Consider the following 19,519-nt stretch of genomic DNA (forward strand, 5'->3'; position numbering starts at 1 on the left):
GATAATGGTACACCGTCCTTCACAAAAAGCTGTATGAGCTGTCTTTTACACATATCTGCTGTCATTGTTACAGTAACTTTGTCACTTACAAAATATCTTGTTAAAGATTTAAAGATGTTTAAGATGCTCTTTCCTCCTCCTTTGCCTGGCAGGAAGTTCTGGGCGTGGGTTTCTTGATGCTGCTGTTATCTTTCTCAGTCACAGCTTTGAAAACTTCTGGGTGGAAGCGTTGTTAATGTCTTTTTAGATTGGAAGCACTTGTAGGAGCATTTTTATCACTGCCTGAGTATGCACTAATTTTGGCATCACAGCATTTGTTTTCCTCTGGGTCACTTGTCATACATTGACACACAAAATATTTTTCATCTTCAGTCACTGTGAAATGCTCAAATACAGCTGGCTTCATGGGGAGCTTCTTAGACATTTTGTAATCATATAAATTCACTCAAAATAATTTTGTCCTATAAAATAGTGTATATTATAATTCCAGCAAGAACAGGGAACCATGTACAGTGGGGAAAATAAGAATTTGATACACTGACAATTTTGCAAAATTTCCCACCTACAAAGAATAGAGACGTCTGCAATTGTACACTTCACCTGTGAGAGGCAGACTAAAAAAATCCAGAAAATCACATTGTATGATTTAAATAATATGCATTTTATTGCATGAAATACGTATTTGATACAATAGAAAAACAGAACTTAATATTTGATACAGAAACCTTTGTTTGCAATTAGAGGTCAGACATTTCCTGTAGATTCTGTTTCAGTTGAAGTGTACCTATGATTAAAAATTTCAGACCTCTCCATTCTTTGTAGGTGGAAATCGACAGTGTATCAAAAACATACTTTCCCCACTGTATAATTTTAGATAGAAATAAAACTAACTTTGCATAAATCAATAGTACAGATGACAAATATAAAGTTTGTAAAATATGTTATTAGATAGCTTTACTTTGAATTTCGAATCTCACGCTTTTCTTTGAGTACAACTCACTAAATGCTTCACAGTCTATGAAGAGGAGAGGAGGGAGGGAGCAAGTTTGTTGTGTATCATACTCCAGGAACAAAGAAACTGATAACAGAGCTAATAACTTGATGTTTTGGCTTCTATACCTATACAAGTCCTCATATAAGTCCTCATCAATCCTGTTGCTGTATTTTCCCTGTATATTGTATAAAAGCTAGCTTCCCAAAAGTATATGAGCTCAAAGTAAAAACAAGCATCAAGCATACAGAGAGAACATACAGTATACTGGACTATTGATTTATGCGCAGTTTATTGAAAGTTTAAATATGCTTTAAGAAGTAATTAATGTTGTTATCCTGTTCACTCTAGCAGTTCTTCTGAGATGAGTGCAGGCCTTCCTTCTTTCTGAGTGTGTTTACTTTGTACCCTTGTCTGTAGAGGAGGAGCTTCTCTGGTGCTGGAGTGCAGCACTGACTTATCTCAGCTAAGACAAAGCCTAGATCCTCAGGCTACATTCACACCATGGGCGTAGCCAGGATCAAACCTAGGGGGGCAGAACCTCATACTGCACACCTCAGCTGCTGCAGAACCTCATTCTGCACACCCCTACACTTGAAAATAAAGCCTGCACCTTAAGAAGGTGTCGTGATTAATGCAGTCTATTTATTCCAACTATCAATTGATGTTGATGTGTTACTGAAGACGAGCAATGCCTGTCCTGGGCGTCCTTTTGGGCAGCTATGAGGTGTACCTTACTGGTGCTAAAAAAAGTAGTGTTAGTCTGTGTGCTACCCGGCTTTCATTCTTTTTGCTACAGATAAGATATGGATAGACAGATATGGATAAATGGATAGAGCAGATTTCTAATCTGCTTTTGCTATTGAAAACATCTATGAGCTCAAAAATCTTTCAGGTAATGCGGTTTTTTAAAAAGCTGATCTGCTTTTGCAGCTGAAAAACGTATCCTCAAAAAACGCAGCAAAAACGCTGTGTGTGAATGTAGCCTTAGATCAGGAATAGAACAGCCATTTATAGGACATTTCATAACTTTCCCAAATTCCTATGAAAAAGTATTCAGCACATTCTGCATTGTACTACTGTACCCAATTTATTATATATTTTAAGAGTCGGTCTATTTTACTCCGACTCCACCAAAATGAGCACTGACTCCACGACTCCGACTCCACAGCCCTGACCTCAATCAGAGTTTCTTTTCCTTTAGTAAGCTGTTGATGGTCCAGCAATATACAATGACTTGGGTCCATATAAACAGCTGCCAGAAGAATTTTATTTTCTAATAGCAGTGTTTCTCTCCTTTTCATGGAAGCATCAATGCCATCTGCGATTAAACCTCCTCTTTGGGACAAGCAAAACAGCAAGATCTTTCACTCCTTTATGAAAATGACAGGAGTTTAAAGGGAATCTGTCACCTCGTTTTTGCCCTATGAGATGTGGCCACCGCCATCAGGGGCTTATCTACAGCATTCTGTAATGCTGTAGATAAGCCCCAATGTAATCTGAAAGATAAGAAAAACGAGTATATTAATTATACTAACCCGGGGGTCCGGTCCGATGTGTGTCGCGGTCCGGCGCCTCCCATCTTCTAGCGATGACGTCCTCCTCCTTACTTCTGCCGCAGCTCCTGCGCAGGCGTACTATATCTGCCCTATTGAGGGCAGAGCAGAGTACTGCAGTGCGCAGATGCCAAGAAAGGTCAGAGAGATCCGGCGCCTGCGCACTGCAGTACTTTGCGCTAATTATTTACTCACTGTAAATGGGTGATGAAGCAATTCTTTCAATTCAGCCACTTGTGTCCATTGACTTTCATTTAGTGTTACCTGAGGGTTGTCCATGTCTACAAGAAAGAGTTTTGGCTCAAGCAATCGCTCAATCATTAAATAGGTGCTGCCCCACCGAGTGGCTTGATCCACAATTGCCCATTTTCCAGCCTGTCTCTTCAAGATGGAATCAATTTTAGGGGTTCTGGCAGCAATAACTGAGCAATTTCCTCAGTCAGTTACATCATGTCTCTCTTGCAGACTATCTCTTATTGCCAGTTGCAACCTGTGCACAACACAGCACATATGAATATGAGAAAGCTTTGAAGCAGCTTCAACAAGATAATCTAATTGTAAAGTATCATTCTGTTGTTCTTCTGTAGTAATATCTGTGTGTTCCTGAAGTTTTCTTCTAGCTGCTCTTCACCTTCATCATTCCCATTCATCTGTTTAATTGTACTTATGTTTGAAGCATTGTCAATTACAATAGCAAGAACCTGTTCTTTTTTTGCATTCATAATCTTACAGAATTTTTTCCACAAAGGTCTGGAGAAACTGGGTAGTGTCTTGGTAACTATTTTCTTGTTGTCACAAACAAATTGAATGTTGATAGCTAAATGTTCATTCTGTGACGTGTGCAGGTATTCATTTTAAGAAATACAAAACGTCTTTTTAAGATCCTCCTTTTGGTTAAGATACTCTTCAATCACTAATTTTCAAATACTTTCTCTTTCTAGAGAAACACCAAGTTTGTAGGCCATTTCTCCATTTAGACCTGTAAAAGCTGATCGTGCAAATAATGGTAATAGCACATCATACTTCACAACAAGCTCTATGAGTTGTCTTTTAACCCCTTCACCCTCAAGGGTGGTTTGCACGTTCATGACCGGGCCAATTTTTACAATTCTGACCACTGTACCTTTATGAGGTCATAACTCTGGAACGCTTCCATGGATCCCGGTGATTCTGACATTGTTTTCTTGTGACATATCGTACTTCATGTTAGTGGTCAAATTTCATTCAAATAACTTGCGTTTATTTGTGAGAAAAACAGAAATTTGGCGAAAATTTTGAAAATTTCGCAATTTTCCAACTTTGAATTTTTATGCTCTTAAATCACAGAGATATGGCACCCCAAAAACTTGATAACATTTCCCTCATGTTTACTTTACATCAGCACAATTTTGGAACCAACATTTTTTTTTGTTAGGAAGTTATAAGGGTTAAAAGTTGACCAGCGATTTCTCATTTTTACAACACCATTTTATTTTTACGGACCACATCACATTTGAAGCCACTTTGAGGGGTCTATATGATAGAAAATACCCAAAAGTGACACCATTCTAAAAACTGCACCCCTTAAGGTGCTCAAAACCACATTCAAGAAGTTTATTAACCCTTTAGGTGCGTCACAGGAATTTTTTTGAATATTTAAAAAAAAAAATGAACATCTAACTTTTTTCACAAAAAAAATACTTCAGGTTCAATTTTTTTTATTTTACCAAGTGTAACAGGAGAAATTGGACTGCAAAAGTTATGGTGCAATTTGTTCTGAGTACGCTGATACCTGATATGTGGGGGGAACGACTGTTTCGGCGCATGGCAGAGCTCAGAATGGAAGGAGCGCCGTTTGACTTTTTCAATTCAAAATTGTCTGGAATTCAGATCGGACGCCATGTCACGTTTGGAGATTCCCTGATGTACCTAAACAGTGGAAACCCCCTACAAGTGACCCCATTTTGGAAACTAGACCCCCCAAGGAACTTATCTAGATATGTGGTGAGAACTTTGAACCCACAAGGACTTTACAGAAGTTTATAACGTACAGCGGTACAATTAATAAATCATATTTTTTCCACAAAAATGATCTTTTCACCCCAATTTTTATTTTCCCAAGGGTAACAGGACCCTAAAAGTTATTGTGCAATTTGTCCTGAGTACGCTGATACCCCACATGTGGGGGTAAACCACTATTTGGGCGCATGGCAGAGCTCGGAAGGGAAGCAGCGCCATTTGACTTTTTGGCTGGAATTGAGATCGGACACCATGTCGCGATTGGAAAACCCCTGATGTACCTAAACAGTGGAAACCCCCCACAAATGACCCCATTTTGAAAAGTAGACCCCATAAGGAACTTATCTAGATGTGAGGTGAGCACTTTGAACCCCCAAGGGCTTCACAGAAGTTTATAATGCTTGGGCATGAAAATAAAAAAATTGTATTTTTTCCACAAACATGATCAATTAGTCCCCAATTTTTTTATTTTTCCAAGGGTAACAGGAGAAATTGAACCCCAAAAGTTGTTGTCCAATTTGTCCTGAGTACGCTGACACCCCATATGTGGGAGAAAACTACTGTAGAGACACACGTCGGGGCTCGGAAGGGAAGCAGTGACGTTTTGGAATGCAGACTTTGATGGAATGGTCTGCGGGTGTCATGTGCGTTTGGAGAGCCCCTGATGTACCTAAACTATTGAAACTTCCCACAAGTGACCCCATTTTGGACACTAGATCCCCCCACGGAACTTATCTAGATGTGTGGTGAGCACTTTGAACCCCCAAGTGCTTCACAGAAGTTTATAACGCTCGGACGTGAAAATAAAAAAATCATTTTTTTCCACAAAAATGATATTTTTGCCCCCAATTTTTTATTTTCCTAAGGGTAACAGGAGAAATTGGACCCCAAAAATTGTTTTGCAATTTGTCCTGAGTAGGCTGATACCCTACATGTGGGGGTAAAACACTGTTTGGGCGCATGTCAGAGCTTGGAAGGGAAGGAGCACCATTTGACTTTTTCAACTCAGAATTGGCTGGAATTGAAATCTGACGCCATGTTGCATTTGGAAAGCCCCTGATGTGCCCAAACAGTGGAAACCCCCAATTCTAACTCCAACCTGAACCCCAACACACCCCTAACCCTAATCTCAGCCCTAACCCTAGCCCTAACCCTAACCCTAACCGTAATGGAAAAATGGAAATAAATACATTTTTTTTATTTTATTATTTTTCCCTAACTAAGGGGGTGATAACGGGGGGGGGTTTGATTTACTATTTATGGCGGTTTTTATGTTTGGCGGCTGTCGCACGCTAAAAGACACTTTTTAGTGTAAAAATAGTTCTTGCATTACCACATATTGAGAGCTATAATTTTTCCGTATTTTGACCCACTGAGTCATGTGAGGTCTTATTTTTTGCGGGACGAGTTGACGTTTTTATTGGTACCATTTTCGGGCACGTGACATTATTTGATCGCTTTTTATTCCGATTTTTGGGACGCAGAATGAACAAAAACCAGTGTTTCATGAATTTCTTTTGGGGGGGGGTGCGTTTACACCGTTCCGCGTGCGGTAAAATTGCTAAAGCGGTTTTATTCTTCGGTTCAGTACGGTTACAGCGATACCTCATTTAGGTCGTTTTTTTATGTTTTGTCGGTTTTATGCAATGAAAACTATTTTATATAAAAAATAATTATTTTTGCATCGCTTTATTCTGCGAGCTATAACTTTTTTATTTTTTCGCTGATAATGCTGTGTGGCGGCTCGTTTTTTGCGGGACAAGATGACGTTTTCAGCGGTACCATGGATATTTATATGCGTCTTTTTGATCGCGCGTTATTACACTTTTTGTTTGGCGATATGATAATAAATCATTATTTTTTGCTTCGTTTTTTATTTTTATTTTTTAAGGGGTTCGCTAAAGGGGTTAACTAATGGGACAGTTTTATAGGGCAGGTTGTTACGGACGCGGCGATACTTAATATGTGTACTTTTATTGTTTTTTCTTTTTTTTTATTTTCAAAAAATGGATTTATTTGGGGGAATATTTTTTTTTTTTTTTTAATTTATTTGGCGATTTTTTTTTTTTAAATTATTTTAACACTTTTTTTTTATTTTTTTTTTAACTTTATTAAATAGTCCCAGGTGGGACATCACTGTTCTCGCTTATCTGTCATATCACAGATCACTGTGACAGATCAGCGATCTGTCTCAGGCAGTGCACAAGGCTTCCTCATGCCTGCGCTTTGCAGGCACTGAGGAAGCCAGCTTCCTGCAGGCCCCCGGAGGCCCCCGTCGCCATCTTGGATTCGGGGGCCTGCAGGAAAGGAGCCCCCGGCAGCAGCGCTGCACATTGCGCTGCCGTGGGGGGCTCAGGGAAGCACGGAGGGAGCCCCCTCCCTGCCGATGCTTCCCTTTAATTCCCGATACACCGCGATCATGTTTGTTCGCGGTGTGCAAGGGGTTAACGTGTCGGGGGCGGTCCGTGACCGCCCCTGACACATTGTGCCGAGTGTCAGCTGTGATTATCAGCTGACACCCGGCCGCGATCAGCGGCGCTCACCACGTGGGCGCCGCTGATCGCGGTAGACGTACTATCCCGTCCATGGGCATAGGGGCCCGGGTCCCATGGACGGGATAGTACGTCTGATGTCAGGAAGGGGTTACACATATCTGTTGTCATTGTTACAGTAACTTTGTCACTTACAAAATATCTTGTAACTGATATTTGAGACGCTTTCCTCCTCCTTTGTGTAGCGGGAAGTGCTGGGTACTGGTTTCCTGGTGTTACTGTGATCTTTCTCAGTCACAGCTTTGAAAAATTTCTGGCTGTAAGCGTTGTAAATGTCTTTTTAGATTGGAAGCCCTCGTAGGAGACTTTTTATCACTGCCTGAGTATGGGCTGATGTTGAGCTCACAGCAATTGTTTTCATCTGTCATACATTGACACACACTATTTTTTTTCTTGAGTTAATGGTAAATGCCCAAACACAGCTGACTTCACAGGAAGCTTCTTAGGCTAGTTTCACACTAACGTTTTGAGGCGCAGCGGACGCGTGCCGTGAAGCTCCGCCCCTGCCACGCATCCTCCGGTCAGCTCCGCCTATGGGTGCATGACGCTAGCATTGGGTACGCAGGCCGTGCGCAGATATGCTTTTGCCGGCGCATGCGTCCTTTTAACGGTGCGCCGACCTGCGCCAAACGCATCGTGTTGCATTTTGGTGCGGTCAGCGCACCGTCAAAAGGACGCATGCGCCAGCAAAAGCATACCTGCGCATGGCGTGCGTACCCAATGCTAAAGATAGGGTACGCAGGTCGCATGCAGCGTCATGCACCCATAGGCGGAGCTGACTGAAGGAGGCGCGGCAGGGGGCGAAGCTTCACGATGAGCGTCCGCTGCGCCTTAAAACGCTAGTGTGAAACTAGCCTTAGGCATTTTGTAATCATATAAATTTTCTCTCAAAATAATTTTGTCCTATAAAAAAGTATATTGTATTTCCTGCAAGAATAGGGAATCGTGTAATTTTGGATGGAAATGAAACAAACTTTGCATAAGTCATTAGTGCAGATGATTACAAATAAAAAGTTTGTAACATATGCTGTTAGATAGCTTTACTATGAACTTTAACAATCTCAGGTGTTTCTTAGGGTACAGCTCAGTAAATGTTTCACACCATGATGCTTCGGTCTATGAAGAAGGGAGGAGGGAGGGAGCAAGTTTGTGCTGAATAGCCCAGAAAGAAACCGAAACTGCTGGCAGAACTAATAACAACATGAAAAGCATCAGATAAACTAACCTCTCCAAACATGAGCTCAGAGGAAAAGCAAACTCAAGCATGAAGTATAAAGAGAGAGAAATACACTGGACGATTGATTTATGCACACTTTATTGAAATTTTAGATAAGTTTTACGAAGTTCCTGCCTTAATCCTGTTTTTCTATTCACGTTAGCAGTTCTTGAAATGAGTGCAGAGCTGCAGGCATTCCTTATCCATGCCTTTTTGCTCTGGTCTGTAGAGGAGCTTTACTACTGAGTATGTGCATAAAGTGCAGCACAGATTCATCTCAACTAAAAGCCGAGATACTTAGCTCAGGAATAGAACAGACATTTATAGGACATTTCTTAAATTTCCCAAATTCTTATGAAAAAAATATTCAGCACATCCTGTATTTAAATACTGTACCCAATTTATTATATATTTTTGGAGTCCGTCCATTTTCCGACTCGGACTCCACAGCTCTGCCTTTAAGTAGCAAGTTGGTGGCCCTTGAGGACTAGAGTTATGCATCCCTGCCCTAAAGCTAACTATTATTAAAGTTCACGCTATGAAATATGCAAACTTACCTATCTATTTACCAGGGCTGTGGAGTGGGATAAGCCCCTGATGGCGGTGGCCACATCTCATAGGGCAAAAACGAGGTGACAGATTCCCTTTAAACTCCTGTCATTTTCATAAAGGAGTGAAAGATCTTGCTGTTTTGCTTGTCCCAAAGAGGAGGTTTAATCGCAGATGGCATTGATGCTTCCATGAAAAGGAGAGAAACACTGCTATTAGAAAATAAAATTCTTCTGGCAGCTGTTTATATGGACCCAAGTCATTGTATATTGCTGGACCATCAACAGCTTACTAAAGGAAAAGAAACTCTGATTGAGGTCAGGGCTGTGGAGTCGGAGTCGTGGAGTCAGTGCTCATTTTGGTGGAGTCGGAGTAAAATAGACCGACTCTTAAAATATATAATAAATTGGGTACAGTAGTACAATGCAGAATGTGCTGAATACTTTTTCATAGGAATTTGGGAAAGTTATGAAATGACCTATAAATGGCTGTTCTATTCCTGATCTAAGGCTACATTCACACAAGAACAGGTTCTTGCTATTGTAACGGACAATGCTTCTAACATAAGTACAATTAAACTGATGAATGAGAGTAAAGGCTCCGTTACACATAACGATGTCCCAGCTATCCCACCAACGATCCGACATGGATGGGATCGCTGGGACATCATTAGGCTGATCTGATCGCTGGTGAGCTGTCACATAGACAGCCCCTCCAGCGATCAGGACCAGCGAGCAAGCTGGTTTCTATTGTAAACATCGGGTATCCAGGAGCCGCGGCTCCTGGATACCCGATGTTTACATTAGAAACCAGCGTCGCTGATCGCTGGTCTCTCGCTGCCACACGATGCGTGCGGCCAGCGGGAGACCAGAGATCAAAAAATGGCCCAGGCCAATCGAGCACGATCAGCGATACCCGGCAGGGGGGTCGGTCGCTCATCCCCCGTCACACACAGCGATCTCGCTGTGGCGTCACAAAATCAGCGATCTTGCTAGCGAGATCGCTGTGTGTGACAGGGCCTTAATGAAAAACAGCTAGAAGAAAATTTAGGATTCAGTATGTTTGAGATGGGAGGCCACAGTGCTGTTCATGTATCTGTGGAACAAACAGATATTACAACAGAAGAACAGCAAAATTATACTTTAGAAATAGATGATCTTATTGAAGCTGCTTCAAAACACTTTCATATTCATCACATGCGCTGTGTTGTGCACACGCTGCAGCTGGCAATAAGAGATAGTCTGCAACAGGGACATGCTGGAAATCTGATTGGAAAAGTGAAGAAATTGGTTATTGCCTCCAGAACCCTTAAAATTGATTTCATCTTGAAGAGACGTGCTGGGAAAGGGGCAATTGTCGATCAAGCCACTCGGTGGGGCAGCACATATTTAATGATTGAGCGATTACTTGAACTAAAACTGTGTCTTATAGATATGGCGAACCCTCATGTAACCCTAAATGAAGGCCAATGGACACAGGTGGCTGAATTGAAGGAATTGCTTAATCACCCATTTACTGTAACTAAAAATTTACAAGCAGAGGATTTAACTCCTAGCATTTTCATAAGGGAGTGGAAGAACTTGCTATTTTGCCTGTCCCAAAGAGGAGGTTTAATCGCAGATGGCAATTCTGCTTCAATGAAACGGAAAGAGACACAGCTATTGGAAAATAAAATTTTTCTGGCAGCTGTTTATGTGAACCCAAGTCATCGTATACTGCTTGATGAGCAACAGCTTACTAAAGGAAAAGAAGCTCTGACTGAGGTAGCAGTTAGGTTGAGTGGCCTACAGGAGGACTGCCAGGCGCAAGAGGACTTGGGTCCTGACAGTGCTACTGCTGCCATATCTTCATCCTCATCAGATGAGGAGTTTGACTTTGCCTGCTCCATGTCATCCAAATACTTGTCAAAGTTTTGCCGCAAGGAAAAAGATTTCACTCCGTCTCCTATAGTAAGCAGATTGACCATATTTCAGCAAAATGTTTCACTGGCTCTCAAAGAAATAGAGAAATTCAACCGTTCATCAAAACTGACTGTGCATGAGGCAATTCCTTTATACTTGGAAATTGTTAGAGATGTTGCCCATGTGGTTACGGCTTTGCCTCCAACCCAAGTTGGTGTAGAGAGGTTGTTCTCTAGCTTTAAAATTATTAGGTCAGATTTGAGGTCATCTATGAAGGAGGATCTGATGGAGGCAATTCTATTTCTTAGAACAAATTCATAGACAAATGTTATTTAGTATGTTTTTGTTGAAAACTGTTTTTTGCCACTTACATAGTGTTATATATATACATATATATGTGTATGTATATATATGTAATCGATATTACATAGTGTATTACATATTTACAATTTATTAGTTTTTTGTGTTCTAAAGTTGTATTCCAATAAATATATATTATGTTCTATCTAACTATCTTGATTATTGTATCATAAAAATGATTAAATGTCTGATGCTCACATTGTACTACGATACATTTTTCACTTAAATATAAGCAATATATGTGGGAGACTGAGTTGGTGTAAGGGAAATTGAGGAGTCGGAGTCGCAGGTTTGGCTTACCGACTCCACAGCCCTGGTATTTACAGACCAGACCATAAAAAAGTTGCTTATAAAATGTCCACCACGTTTTGGATCTTCCCCTGAGAAAGGCACTGTGTAGAGTTGAAATGTTGTACATGTGGTGGTGAATAAAATACCACAATTCAGGGTATATTTATGTATAAAAATGAGATTTTTTTTCTTTCTTTTTTTCTTTCCAGTTTGCAATTTTATGTCCCATGAAAAGTGCCTGAAGCATGTGAAGATCTTTTGCAGTTGTTTGACTCCAGGTCTTGTAAGAGTAAGTAATAATTACCCCTCTATGTTGTTAAAAAATAAAAAAGTGTGTATATATATATATATATATATATATATATATATATATATATATATATATATATATATATATATATATATATATATATATATATATATATATAATGTAATCTTTAACAAATTTTACCAGAAAATACTGTGAAGCCTCCAACAAATGTTCTGAAAACACAGGAGTAACAATCTAAGGTCTCCTAGGACATTGTGCATCCCCTTTCTATCTATATAAAGAGGTTATCTACTACTTTATCAGTGATGACCTGTCCTGCGCATTTTCCTCCTATAATGTGAGGATTATACCTTTAAGGGCCGTGCCATCTTGATGACGCGCACCCCGACGCGCGTTTCGGAATCAAGTTGCTTCATCAGGGGTATAATCCTCTTTATATCTTATGGCATTTTGGCACTTTGATATACGCTGTGGGTAGTATCCCTCTATACTTGTGCACCTTATCAATTACATCCCTTCTGTATGAGCATTCCAGTGCTTGGCACTTTTTGCATATTTTTGCGATTGGTACTCTGACACTATTGCACCTTAATATTATCTGTTAGTTTTATTTTGTCACTCATATATTGACACTGTGTGCATATTATTTATTTTCCCCCTTTTTCTATGCCATTTTTATCCTGGAGAGTCTAATATATTATGCCTTTAATTGCTTGGATTGTATTTATTTTATATATTATCTTATGAGATAATGTGTATATATGTATCTTGTTGCGTGCACTATTTGATATGTGCCACTTTTGTTACCCCCTTTTTTGTCATGATTGAATAAATACATATAATTATTATATATTCCTTGTCCGGATATTTCGTGGCTGTCTATGTGTTGGGTTTTTGGTATCTCATGTTAACAAATTGTTCATTAACTTCTTGCAATCAAGTTGGGCTTTGTCAAGCCTGACAAAGGAAAGAAAATAACTTTTAGTAGAAAATTATAACAAAATAGAAAAGTCAAGAAGAAATCCTAAGGGGAGAGGAGGAGATGAGCAAGGTTTATGAATCCACCCAGATTGTTATGTACAAGTACAATATATAGTGTCTTCATCAAGACAGAAAGATTGAAGAGTACTCCGGGGAATCTCTGAATAAAATCCATCCTTGCCAAGTATGGAAAAAGTTGTCTGAGCTAATTTTATTGTGAGCAGAGAGTCTTTCCATTCTGCGCAAAAAATCCATTTCAAGAGACCATTCTTGGATAGATGGAGTGATTCTAGGATGCCAGTGTCTGGCATTGACTGTTCTAGTGGCGGATAAACAGTGTCTCAGCAATCTTCTTTTGATAGATTTAAAAGACCCTGGTATCATAGAAAGAAGTCCGATCTGGGGAGTTCTAGATGATGATTCCCTGTAATGTGTTTGTGAACATCGAAGACTTTGCTCCAGAGGCCACTTATTTGAGGGCATTCCCACCAGATATGAAGCATAGTGCCTTCAGCATTTTCACATCTCCAGCATTTATTGAAGACAGAGGGAAATATCTTATGAAGATCTGCAAATTGTAATTTTTTTATTGAGCTTGGCAAGCCAATGGAAGTATGTGTGTGCAAAAGAAAGTTTTGTTCCATTGCTCCTCCGAAAAGGTCATCCCAATCTCTCTCTCCCACTCTTTCTTGAACCATAGGAGCTCTGTATTAGTCTGACAAAATATAATATATTTGGGGGATCCTATGCTTGGGTGCAAATTGTCCGGTCAGCAACAAATCAAACTGAGAAGGGTGAGACTTGAGCACCGAGAACTGCTGAAGGGAACCAATGAATGAACGGAACTGGAGGTATGAAAACCAAGGTATGGTTTGATCGGGGTATAGAGCGTTAAGGTCGTCTAGTGATGGTATATTTCTGAAATATGCAAGGACCTGATGGAGTCTAGTTTTATAGTTGAAGACCAGGAATTTTCTCCAACTCCAGGCGGGAATTCTGGATTGTCAATGATCGTGTCATAGGTGCTGGAATCTTAGAAATCTTTACCAATTGGTCCCAAAGTCTGAGAAGATCAACTGTTAATGGGGGGAGTGGTCCCTTTGAAGAACGAAAGTGCTTAGAATCCAAGGTAGAGAAGTTAAATCTAGGCACGATAGGAATGACTCTATTGTGACCCAACGCTTCTGATTCGCACCGTGAAACCAGTCCACCATCCGCCCCAGCACAGCCGCAGCACGATAGAGTTGAAAATTTGGGAGGCTGGTCCCCCCTTGAGATTTAGATCTAGCCAAAAATTTAATGACCAGTCTCGATCTTTTTGATCTCCAAATGAAATTGTTACACACTGTATTTAGTTGCTTAAAAAAGGAACAGGGGAGTGCAATTGGAACCACTTGAAATACATAAAGCAGTTTCAGAAGAATGTCCATCTTTAATACGTTAATTCTACCGAACCAAGATTATCGTGTTTTGTCATAAGCCTTGAGCTCAGCTTTGACACGACTGAGCAAAGGCTCTTGATTCAGATGGAAGAGCTGGGACAAGTCTGAGGGCAATTGGACCCCAAGATATTTCATAGAACCATTACACCAACGGAAAGGACCCCTTTTACAATTGTGCCTCCTACTTTGGGATATTTGATGTTCAAAATCTCTAACTTAGTAAGATTTACTTTTAAATTACTCAGTCGACTATATGTCTCAGATTCTTTCAGAATAGAGGGCAGTGATGTTTTAGGATTAGTGGTGTACAATAGGAGGTCATCTGCGTATAGCGCCAATTTACGAGATTTATGCCCTAATGGGATTCCTTGAATGTTGGAGTTTTTCCTGAGGGCCATTGCCAGATGTTCCATCACAATAACGTACACTAACGGGGTGAGAGGACGCCCCTGTCTTGTTCCATTCGACACTGCAAAAGATTCTGAATAGTTGCCATTACGATGGACCTTGGCAGAGGGATCTTGACATAAAGCCATTATTTTGTTGAATGTTGGAACCTAAATTGATTTGTTTAAGAGAATTATGTAGAAATGACCAGCTAACCCAGTCAAATGCCTTTTCAGCATCAACCGATAGAGAATGCATGCGGAGATCTTTTTCAATTTCGTATAGGACATAAGCAGCATCGTTTTATCGTGTTGTCACTTGCCTTCCTCTGTGGGCACAAATCCTACTTGATCGTTGTGCATGATATGAGGCATCGGGGCTAATCTGGTCACTATGATTTTAGAGAAAAGATTAACATGAATGTTAATTAAGGATATTGGCCTGTAACTTGAGCATAATGTTTGGTCTTTCCCAGGTTTCGGTATCACTGAAATATGGTCTTCCAGTGTTTGTCTGGGAAAAAGGTTTGAATTCAAAACTGAATTAAATACTTTGGTTAAGAATGGTGTTAATTGCATAGCAAATGTTTTATAAAATTTGGCACAGTAACCATCTGGACCTGGGCATTTATTAGATGGGGAGCTTTTTATGACCTGAAGTACCTCCTCTTCTTCAAATGATTGCTCTAAGGATGCCTTTGTGTCATCTGGTATTGAGGGCAGAGCATTGTCTTTCAAGTATTGATCAATTTTCAAATGAAGTTGGGTTGGTGACTTATCTACATATTGGCCCTCAATTATTGTACAGTTTGCTATAATATCCTTTGAATGACTCAGCAATTTGTTTGGATACATTGATTTCGGATCCTGTAGCATCCTGTATAATTTGGATAAATGTTGTTGGGGCTTTCGATGGATGCCTCAGCTAGAGGGCCACCACGTTTGTCTGCAAACTCATAAAAAAAACTACTGCCTGTAACCTTTCGCTATGTTTTGAGTAACTTTGGTCTAGAAGTCCCTTCAGGTCATCTTTTTGCTTGTTCAAGTTAATCAAGATATCAGCAGATGGATTTTTTTATTGGATTGTACAAGGGAATGTATTTGCTTCAAAAGATTTTCTATCTCATGGGTTTTTGCTTTCTTAAGTCTAGTGCCTTCTTTGATTAGGACACCTCTAATTACGCATTTTAGAGCTTACCATTGGATGGGCAGGGGGGTATCATCCGTTCCGTGATGATGCAAAAACCACATTCAAGAAGTTTATTAACCCTTCACGTGCTTCATGAGAACTAGCAATGTGGAAGGAAAAAATAAACATTTTACTTTTTTCACAAAAAATTTACATTAAAACCAAACTTTTTTTTATTTTCACAAGGGTATCAGGAGAAAAAAGATCACAAAATTTGTTGTGCAATTTCTCCTGAGTACGCCAATACTCTGTATGTTTGAGAAAGCCACTGTTTGGGCGCATGGCAGGGCTCAGAAGGGATGGAGGACTTTTTGAACGCAAAATTGACTGGAATCAATGGTGGGCGCCATGTCGCCTTTGGAGACCCCCTGATGTACCTAAACAGTGGAACCTCCCCAATTCTAACTCCAATTTTAACACACCTCTAATCCCAACTCTAACGATAACCCTAACACACCCCTAACTCTAATCCCAGCCCTAACCGTAATCCCAACCATAAGACTAACCCTAACCTTAGCCTCGATCCTAACCTTAACCCTAGCGCTAAACCCCAACCGTAACCCTAATGGAAAAATGGAAATACTTTTTGATTTTATTATTTTTACCCAAGGGGGTGATAAAGTGGGATTTGATTTACTATTTTTTTTTTTTTTATCACTGTGATAGGGTCTATCACAGTGATCAAAATGAACCAATAGGAAAAATCTATTGCTGCTGGGTGCCAGCCAGCAGAACTCAGCAGGCGTACTGCACATGCACCAATTTCTTCCCGGAAAAAGATGCCGGGCGACAGAGCCGGAGGGACCAGGGGATGTCTTAGGTACTGGGTAGGCTCAGGGGACCCCATTTCTCCTCTGATGGTGCTAGTTCATATCAGAGGAGAGAGAAATAAATGGGAAACCAGACTTCTTTTTTTTTTTTGAGGTCACCATTATAACTGTGAATAACAGCGATCGCAACACTGAGGACGGTAAAAACCAACCCGAATTATGTTCTCCGGGGTCTCAGCTACCCCTGGTAGCCAAGACCCAGGAGATTTTCTGACGCTGGGGGCACTATACCCTTAATTCTCAGTGCGCTATACCCTTATTTCTGAGAACGGTGCTGAAAAATAATTACCCTTAACTGCCGCCTTTAATAGGCGTAACGGCGGTCGTTAAGGGGTTAAATCATTTCCATCTTTCAAATAATATGAATGATATTCCATAGTATAACACATAAGCAAAGTAACTCAACTTCAATTTCCTAACCCACCCTAAACCCAAATCCTAACATTCTAGAGAGGACCATTTTCATTTTCAGAGCAGTTCTAGAGTAACTGAGAATAAGGGTCTGTGCACACGTTGCGGATTCTGGTGTGGATCCGCAGCAGATTTGGCTTCTGCTGCGGTGTACAGTACCATTTTAACCAATGGAATCTAAAAAACGCTGTGCACATGCTGCGGAGATTTACTGCGGTTTATTTTCCTCAGCATGTCTATTCTTTTTGCGGTATCCGCAGCGTTTTTACACCTGCTCCATTATAGAAATCCGCAGGTGTAAAACCGCAGGCGAAATCCACCGAAAATCCGCAGGAAATCTGCACTAAATCCATAGGTAAAACGCAGGTCATTTTACCTGCGGATTTAGCAAAATCCGCAGCTAAATCCGCAATGTGTGCACATACCCTAAAATTCATAGAAGGTGGGAAAAGAAGGAAAAAAGAGGAATAACAAGTGAGGAATATGATCTTAAAGGGAATCTGTCGCCCCTTTTTTGAGATGTCATATAATGATATAATTCAATAGTGTGTCACATAAGGATTCTCTTAGTACTTTTGCTTCCCCCTGACCCCGCACCTTTCATGCATAAATACCTTGTTTATATCGGTTCAGATGTATGTAAACTGCCGCTGTCCGGTCCGCTGGGCGGGGCTTATTCACCTGCTCCCCCCCCCCGTCTTGCTCTACACAAGAAATGCGTAGAGCAAGACAGGGAGGGGGGAGCAGTTGAATAAGCCCCGCCCAGCGGACCGGACAGCGGCAGTTTACATACATCTGAACCGATATAAACAAGGTATTTATGCATGAAAGGTGCATTGTCAGGGGGAAGCAATAAGTACTAAGAGAATCCTTATGTGACACACTATTGAATTATATCATTATGTGATATCTCAAAAAAGGGGTGACAGATTCCCTTTAAATATTCTGGACAGTCCTGGAGTATCCAATCAAGGACTCCATTTCTTTTCAAATTTGCGAATAGAGTTACATTTGTGATAGACTCCTCTTTCCAATCAGATTATATTATTTCTCTGTTGTTGTAGTTCTCCCATAGATGGAGGTTGTGTGTCTAATCAATGAAATGCAAGAAGTTTACGTGCTTGAAATATGATTCCTTTCAATAGGGGCAAGTCGAGATGCACTCAGTCTTCAAACAATCTCAATATACATTCCAAAATGGGCCTGTCTGTCTACATTCTCATATCATATGCATCAGATGTGCCTCATTAAACACACACCTTATTCATATCTATGAGTGGTCTTATTGCTAGGTTGAGAATGAAACTTGTTTTGGCCCCTAGAGCCATTGTCAAATGATCCGACGCCATTTTACTGAAGACACATTTTCAGTGTGTCTTCAGCAATATGGCGCCGGACAGCGCTATGGGCATGCGCGATTCCGGCCGCACTCCTGCCCCGGCCTCCAGCAGAACATGACAGCGCTGGAGCACAGGAAAGAAGGGTGAGTATAAATGTTTGTTTTTTTTTTTATATATGTGTGTAGTTTAATAGGGGTGAGAGGACCATGCATACCAGGAAAGGGGGGTGAGAGGACCATGCATACCACGAAAGGGGGGTGAGGGAACCATGCATACCACGAAAAGGGTGGTGAGGGGACCATGCATATCAGGATTGGGGGGTAAGGGGACCATGCATACCACGAAAGAGGGGGGAGGGGACCATGCATACCACTAAAGGGGGGGGTGAGGGGACGATGCATACCACGAAAGAGGAGTGAGGGGACCATACATACCACGAAAGAGGGGTGAAGGGACCATGCATACCACGAAAGGGGGGTGAGGTCACCATGCATACCATGAAAAGGGGGTGAGGGGACAATGCATACTATGAAAGGGGGGTGAGGGGACCATGCATACCAGGATTGGGGGGTGAGGGGACCATGCATACCACGAAAGGGGGGTGAGGGGACCATGCATACCAGGATAGGGGGGGTAAGAGGGCCATGCATACCACGAAAGGGGGGTGAGGGGACCATGCATACCAGGATTGGGGGGTGAGGGGACCATGCATACCACGAAAAGGGGGGTGAGGGGGACCATGCATACCAGGATAGGGGGGTGAGGGGGACCATGTATACTAGGATTGGGGGGTGAGGGGACCATGCAAACCAGGAAAAGGGGGATGAGAGGACCATACATACCAGGATAGGGGGGTGAGGGGACCATGCAAACCAAGAAAAGGGGGGTGAGAGGACCATGCATACCAGGAATGGGGGTGAGGGGACCATACATACCAGGATAGGGGGGTGAGAGGTAGCATGCATACCAAAATAGTGGGGTGAGAGGACCATGCATACTAGGATAGGGGAGGTGAGCGGACCATGCATACCAGGATTGGGGGATGAGGGGTGCCATGCATACCAGGATTGGGGGATGAAGGAGTACCATGCATACCAGGATTGGGTGGTGAGGGGACCATGCATACCAGGATGAGGAATGGGGTGCCATGCATACCAGGATTGGGGGGGTGATTGGGACATATATTCCATTATAGGGATGAAGAGGCCATGCATACCATTATAGGGATGAGGGGACCATGCATACCAGGATGAAG

General features: G+C 41.3%; 1 protein-coding gene across 1 annotated transcript in view; it reads left to right on the forward strand.

Moving 5' to 3' along the window:
- Positions 1-19,519, forward strand: part of LOC141052408 (diacylglycerol kinase theta-like) — a 202,299-nt gene that overhangs the window by 56,192 nt on the left and 126,588 nt on the right. Inside the window, exon 2 of the mRNA XM_073549637.1 lies at positions 11,624-11,703. Within this exon, the coding sequence (XP_073405738.1) occupies positions 11,624-11,703 (80 nt within the window). The remainder of the gene's footprint in view (positions 1-11,623; positions 11,704-19,519) is intronic.

Source organism: Dendrobates tinctorius, unplaced genomic scaffold (genome assembly GCF_039654945.1).
Source record: "Dendrobates tinctorius isolate UK_male_01 unplaced genomic scaffold, ASM3965494v1 ptg000160l, whole genome shotgun sequence".
Classification (NCBI taxonomy): domain Eukaryota; kingdom Metazoa; phylum Chordata; class Amphibia; order Anura; family Dendrobatidae; genus Dendrobates; species Dendrobates tinctorius.